The sequence below is a fragment of the Colobus angolensis genome, unplaced genomic scaffold (genome assembly GCF_000951035.1).
Source record: "Colobus angolensis palliatus isolate OR3802 unplaced genomic scaffold, Cang.pa_1.0 Scaffold15, whole genome shotgun sequence".
NCBI lineage: Eukaryota > Metazoa > Chordata > Mammalia > Primates > Cercopithecidae > Colobus > Colobus angolensis.
The window spans coordinates 17,102,544-17,110,137 of NW_012114599.1; the positions used below are offsets into that span (position 1 = coordinate 17,102,544).

Consider the following 7,594-nt stretch of genomic DNA (forward strand, 5'->3'; position numbering starts at 1 on the left):
AAAGAAAGAAGGAGAGAGAGAGAGAAAAGAAAGAAAGAAAGAAAGAAAGAAAGAAAGAAAGAAAGAAAGAAAGAAAGAAAGAAAGAAAGAAAGAAAGAAAGAAAAAGAGAGAGAGAGAAAGACGAAGAAAGAAAAGAAGGAAGGAAGGAAGGGAAAAGAAAACAAAATAAAAATACAAAAATTAGCTGGGTCTGGTGGCAGATGCCTGTAATCCCAGCTACTCAGGAGGCTGAGACAGATGAAACGCTTGAACAAGGGAGGCGGAAGATGCAGTGAGCCAAGATCACGCCTGAGTGGCAGACAGAGACAGCGTCTCAAAAACAAACAAACAAACAAACCAGTCAAGGCAGGGTTCCATGAAGTGAAATTTAAGCTGAAATACGAATGGAGGTGAGCAAGCATGTGTAAAAGCTTGGAGGAGGGAGAGCACACGAAGTGAATAGAGAAGTGAGCCGGGGTCACTCGCTTTGAGAACTGGAGACAGGGTAACTTTGGTAAAACAGAAGTCAAACTGCAAAAGGTTGATTAGTGAGACAAAGGTTAAAAAATGGAGGCAAGAAGCATCAACTGCTATAGTCTGAGGGTGAAAGAAGACAATCTGTTTCATAATAATAAAGGCAAAATACAAGTAGCTTAGGGAAATTTTCTGCAAGTGTTTTTTCTCTCTTTTTAAAAACATTTTTATAGTGAAAAAATTCAAACATATACAGAAGTGGGTAGAAGAGTACAATGAACTCCCATGTATCCATCACACAGCTTCAACCATTATCAACTCATGGCCCATCTTCTTTCATCTATATCCCCAGACTTTCTCCTTCTCATTTTATTTTGAAGTAAATCCCAGACATCATACACTTTGTCATTCACAAATATTTCTGTACATGTCCTGAAAAGATAGGGATCTTTTAAAAAATCACACCTAAAAAACTAACAAATCCTTATCATCAACTAGTTGCTTGAAGTGAAGACAGCTTTAAAATGAGAAGATAACAAGCCAGTAGAAATAGAAAAACCTGAAGATAGAAAAAGGGGGGATATTGGTGGAGGATGAAATGAGTAAAGACATTCAGATGCAGGAAAAAAGGAAGGCTGTTACAAAGAAAGATCTCCATGGGTAGACACAAAATCTTCCAAACCATCACATTTCACATTTCCACTCTGTGAACGTCCAAATTGAAAACAATTGCTTGTCCCCCTTAACACAGCCATTGCCACCATCAGCTGAGGGAGAATCTGCAACTCACATCTCCCTCATCCCTCTAAGTAATAAAAATATGGAAGGCAGGAGGCCTAGGGAAAGACTAAGGGAATAAAAGAAGTCCTTCAAGTCTGGCACGGTTGCTCATGCCTATAATCCCAGTGATCTGGGTGGCTGAGGTGGGGGGATCACTTGAGCCTAACCTAGGAAACAGGGCGAGAGCCCCTCTACAAAACTGAAAATAAAAAAATTTAGCTGGGCACTGTGGCAGCTGCCTGTAGTCCCAGCTACACGGGAAGCTGAGGTGGGAGGACTGCTTGAACCCAGGAGTTCAAGGTTACAGAGTCAGTCATGATGCCACCACTGCACTCTAGGCCGGGACAACAGAGTGAAATACAGTCTCCAAAGAAAAAAAGAAAAAGGAAAAGGCATTCATGGAGCACATCTTGTCATCATTATCTTCAAGGAACTTTACAAAACTCTGCTGACTCAGTCCTTGGACCCACTTTTTATTTTAGGAACTGTCAATCTACTAGCAAAAAAAAAATGTATCTTTTCTAGAGACTTCTGAGTAACAATTTATTCCTCTGAACTGAAAATAAATATTATGTTTCTTTAATTCCCTCCCTCCCCTTATCTTCTGGTAGGCATGGTTCTGTCAATAATTACACAACTCTTAAAGCAACAAGGCTCATGTTAGAAAGGCTTACTCACCTTGAGAGCTGCTGCATGGTGAGACATAGTCCTGCCTACCCGCTTATCACTGCTGTACTGCTGGATATCCGCAATCCACTCCTCACACTGGGCCATTATCTCAACTCTTTTCAAGTAAAAATGTTTGTGTATTACCTTGAGGAAAAGTAAGCAGGAGAACAAGCAGTGTTTACAGTCAAATTTAAAAGACACAGTAAATGAAATTACAAGGAAATAAAATGTATTATAAATACATTTAAATAAATATATGTATACTATACATTTTAATTAGTATTTAGAATATTACAAATACATTTAAAGAAATAAATATACAGACATTGCAATGTTTTTCTCTCCATAAAACTCAATTTAATCAACTCTACAATATTAGCAGGGAAAAATCAAGCTCATGATTTGAGATGACATGTGTTGAAATACATATATATGAAATTTATGGCCTGGTGTGGTGGCTCATGCCTGTAATCCCAGCATTTTGGTAGGTCGAGGCAGGCAGATCACAAGGTCAGGAGTTCGAGACCAGCCTGGCTAATATGGTGAAACTAAACGTACAAAAATTAGCCAGGCATGGTGGTGGGCACCTGTATTGTCAGCTACTTGGTAGGCTAAGGCAGGAGACTCGCTTGAACCCAGGAGGCAGAGGTCGCAGTGAGCCGAGATCCCATCACTGCACTCCTGGGCGACAGAGCAAGACTCGAGGGGAGGGGAGGGGAGGGGAAGGGAGAGATTTACAGCAGAAAAGAGTGTACAATCCCGGTCAGACACTTGGAAAATTAATCCTGTTCAGAGACCACAAGACACATATGATACAATATATTCAGAAGGCAAATGCAAATAAATAAGTAACCAGGAGAAAAAGATTTTAAAAGATAACTCAAAGAACACCTAGATAAGTATATTCTAAATCCCAAAGGCATTCACACAGAAATCCCCAGAAATGGATCCCCCAGAAATGGCACTATTCTTACTTGCTTAATTGTATCTTCTGTTTAATTTATAGATAGGATTTTATTTTAGGAAGTTAAATTTCCTTATTATTACTGTGGTTTACATTTGTGATTTTTAAATTCTATCTTTGAATTCTATCTTTGAAAAACTGAGTAAAATTTCTACCAACATATAGTAGTAAGAGTCTATTTCTGACAAATTTAAACTAGAAAACAATTATCAATTTGGAAACATTACTCTGTATTCTGGTTGAGCAGTGCCCAGGGAGCATGTCTGCCCTAAAGAACAGACAATCAAACCTATAAAGGGAAAATCACTAGAAAGCTCTGGGAATGAATGTCAAACACCAATACGATCCCACCACATTTAATAGTTATTGGGTTTGAAGCCTCTGGGATACAGAAGTATGACACAGCTTTAAATGAAGAACAGTGATAACAAAATCAGATGGGAGGTGAATGTACCAGAAAAATATATTTTAAAGAACAATAAAAAACAAAAACAAAAAGCCCAGGGCATTCAAAGAGGAGTGAGTGGCATTTGATTAGGAAAACTGGGAAAGCATACATGGCCAAGGAGTGGCGCCTTTAATGCAAGCTAGGTTCTAAAGACTGAGAAAGATGAATTGTCTCAAATGACACATATTTGCTTTCTGTAAATGTCATTCCCTTCTCTGAGTTCCCTGTGTTTATCCTTCCTGAAAAAAATGATATGCATAAAACAAATTACTTTTTTTTTTTTTTTTGAGACAGAGTCTCACTCTGCTGCCCAGGCTTGAGTGTAGTGGTGCGATCTTTGCAAAAGTAATGTATCCAACTTTGTCATTCAAAAGACACTGGAATATAAATTTACTCAGTAACAGTAAAAGCCAAAGAAAAAGAAATATTCATCAGTGCCATCTGATGAAGAAGAAGGCTTCATAGTATTCATGCAGAATATCTGGATAGTTATATTCAAGATCAATTTTATGTCAGGTAAATATGCCACTTTTTTCTCTAAAATGTTAACTTTCCAGCACAATTTAAGAAATTAATGATCAAGTGCAACAATTTTAAGAAAGAAAAATGTTTCTGGACACAACTACAGCAAGTTGTGATGCTAAAGTAATTTGATATGGCAGGTGAAAAATATAACTGTATTTAGGCACACTATGGAGAGACAACTAATCATAGGCAAAGAGTTACACACACACACACACACACAGACACACACACACACAGAGCAACATTTCAGGATGAAGTGAAAAAAACCACTTCAGTATATTAATACAGGTTTTGGAAACTCGTATCATCCAATTTTTTCCTAAAGAAAAGGAAATGTGGCCAGGCGCAGTGGCTCACGCCTGTAATTCCAACACTCTGGAAGGCCAAGGCGGGTGGATCACCTGAGGTCAGGCATTTGAGACTAGCCTGGCCAACATGGTGAAACCTGGTCCCTACTAAAAAATACAAAAAGATTAGCCAGTTGTGGCGGTATGTGCATATAGTCCCAGCTATTTGGGAGGCTGAGGCACGAGAATCACTTGAACCGGGGAGGCGGAGGGTGCAGTGAGCCAAGATTCCGCCACTGTATTCCAGCATGGGCAACAGAGCAAAGCCTAGTCTCAAAAAAAAAAAGAAAAAAAAAGAAATGGCATTCTCCTTATATATACACATTAGTATAAGGGCAAAATTTCTATTTGCAAGACAAATTTAGAAACCATCTTCAATAAAAAACAGTTTTATGAGAAATATTTCAGAAACATATTTGGAGAGTTTGCTAGTAGAATGGTAACTAATAAAAATAAAGAATAGGCCGGGAGCGGTGGCTCACGCTTGTAATCCCAGCACTTTGGGAGGCCAAGGCAGGTGGATCACCTGAGGTCAGGAGTTGGAGATCAGCCTGGCCAACATGGTGAAACCCCGTCTCTACTAAAACTACAAAAATATTAGACAGGTATGGTGGCACCTGCCGGTAATCCCAGCTAATTGGGAGGCTGAGGCAGGAGAATCGCTTGAACTTGGGAGGTGGAGGTTGCAACGAGCCAAGATCATGCCGTTGCACCTGGGTGAAGAGAACGAAACAGGACGGGACAGGAGGAAAGTAAAGCAGAGGAGAGGGAGAGGAGAGGGAGAGGAGAAGAGGAGAGGGAGAGGAGAGGAAGAGGAGAGGGAGAGGAGAGGTAGAGGAGAAGAAGAGGAGAGGGAGGAGAGGAAGAGGAGAGGAAAACGAAAGGAAAGGAAAAAAGTTCTCAAAAATTTAGTCAGATGTCGTTTAGAATACAGATGGTTTTGTACTTCATCTGTACTATCTACTACCATTTTTTTTTTCTGAGACTGTCACCTAGGCTGGAGTGCAGTGATGTGAATACAGCTTACTGCAGCCTCAAACTCGTGGGCTCAGGCAAACCTCCTGCCTTAGCCTACTGAGTATCTGAGACTACAGGTGCCACCATGCCCAGTTAAATTTTTTAACTTTTTGCAGAATGGGGTCTTGCTATATTGTCCAGACTTATTAATGATCTTTGGGATTAACCCTAAAACCTACAGATTCATATACAAGATACATATAAAAGCAAATATAATACTTACACACTATATTATAAAATGTCTTTTTTTTTTTTTTTTTTTTTTTTGAGATGGAGTCTTGCTCTGCTGTCTCCCAGGCTGCAGTGCAGTGATGCAATCTCAGCTCACTGCAACTTCCGCCTCCCAGGTTCAACCTCATCCCCCAAGTAACTGAGATTACAGGCGCCTGCCACCAAGCCTGGCTAATTTTTCTTTTTCTTTTTCTTTAAGTAGAAATGGGTTTTCGCCATATTGGCCAGGCTGGTCTCAAACTCCTCACCTCAAGTGACCCACCTACCTTGACCTCCCAAAGTGCTGAGATTACAGGCATGAGCCACCGTGCCCAGGCTATATTGTAAAATGTCTTTAACAAAGTATTTCACTACTTTTATTGAACACATACCTCTTTAAAACATGGTGAAGGGTTTCTGATTTGTTCTAGCATTGCCCACTTAACTGTTGCTTGTCGAATGTTTCCATCATATTCTCGAGAACTCTGTGTGCCACTGGGAGTGCCTCTAGATCGTTCGTATCCCGGTTCATTAAAATAAGGCTCAGCTACTAATATAAGGGACTGGACAGACACCAACACCTAAAGAATAAAGGAAAAGAACAGCTATGATGGGACATTTTTACTATGGGTTAACTGATATCCTGCTCTATCCACAAAGACTTTTCTTTAATATGTGTTTCCACAAATTTCTATCACAATAAAACCAACGTTTATGATTATAACCTGAAACATTTCATTATAAAAGCAAAATAAAATTAGGCACGATACAGCCATAAGTAACACTTATACATCTGTTTTTACTCTTGAATTCTTGAATAATAATAGATATGAAGAACCTATAAAAAATTTTTGTTTGTAAACAACTCATACCAACATTCTGCTCAAACTATTCTTAAGGAGCATAAAGCCAGCCATGCACTTTTTTTTTTTTTTTTAAATAAGACTGAGTTTCACTCTTGTCACCCAGGCTGGAGTGTAATGGCATGACCTTGGCTCCCTGCAACCTCCGCCTCCTAGATCAAGCGATTCTCCTGTCTCAGCCTCCCGAGTAGCTGGGATTACAGGTGCCTGCCACCACGCCCGACTAATTTTTGTATTTTTAGTAGAGACGGGGTTTCATCATGTTGGCCAGTCTGGTTTTGAACTCCTGACTTCAGGTCATCTGCCTGCCTCGGCCTCCCAAAGTGCTGGGATTACAGGCATCAGCCACCGTGTCCAGTCTAGCCATGCACTCTTTTAACAATACTCACTTAGAAAAAAACTGCCTGAGACCATTTTAAATTTTTATTCCAAGGAAAATTAACTGCTACAGTATCACAAAAACCTTATTAGAAATTCTTATTTTATTTCATTTCTTTGAGATGGAGTCTTGCTCTGTTGCCCAGGCTGCAGTGCAATGGTACAATCTTGGTTCATTGCATCCTCTGTCTCCTGGGTTCAAGCAATTCTCCTTCCTCAGCCTCTCAAGTAGCTGGGACTACAGGCGTGCATCGTCACCAAGCCCGGCTAATATTTTTTTGAATTTTTAGTAGAGATGGGGTTTTGCCATGTTGGCCAGGCTGGTCTTAAATTTCTGACCTCAGGTGATCCGCCCACCTTGGCTTCCCAAAGTGCTGGGATTACAGGTGTGAGCCATTGCACCCAGCCAGAAATTCTGATTGATGAGATGGTCTTATGGTTCTAAGACCACTTCCAACCCACCACTTATTTACCAGAAGGCTTATTTCTCCAGATGTAACATATATTAACAGAGGTGATTTCTAGCTAATACAGTATTTCCAGTTAATAGATCTACAGAAGTCAATAAAGTAACATCTTTGAAGGCAGAAAAACATCAGATATTATCTACCCAATTCATAAATGAAAAAGAACAGCAATTACACTGTTAGGCACAATGATTAAACAGTCCCATGGATATGCATCTTATAAGTCAAAGTTAAAGAGAACTTTAAATATGACCTGAAGTGACCATACTGATGCCAAGGTCAACTATGGGAAAAATTTTAATTCATATTATTTCTGAGACAAAGATCTCATATTTTTAATTTTTATTTATTTATTTATTTATTTGAGACAGTGTCTTGCTTTGTTGCTCAGGTTGGAGTGCAGTGGTGCAATCTCAGCTCACTGCAACCTCTGCCTCCCGGGTTCAAGCAATTCTCCTGCCTCAGCCTCCCG

The 7,594-nt window shown here is 39.7% G+C and overlaps 1 protein-coding gene across 1 annotated transcript in view; it reads right to left on the reverse strand.

Annotated features, from left to right (window-relative positions):
* Positions 1-7,594, reverse strand: part of BIRC6 (baculoviral IAP repeat containing 6) — a 266,933-nt gene that overhangs the window by 5,547 nt on the left and 253,792 nt on the right. Inside the window, exons 70-71 of the mRNA XM_011936037.1 lie at positions 5,807-5,995; positions 1,913-2,047 (exon numbers count right to left, since the gene is read on the reverse strand). Coding sequence (XP_011791427.1) covers positions 1,913-2,047; positions 5,807-5,995 — 324 coding nt within the window. The remainder of the gene's footprint in view (positions 1-1,912; positions 2,048-5,806; positions 5,996-7,594) is intronic.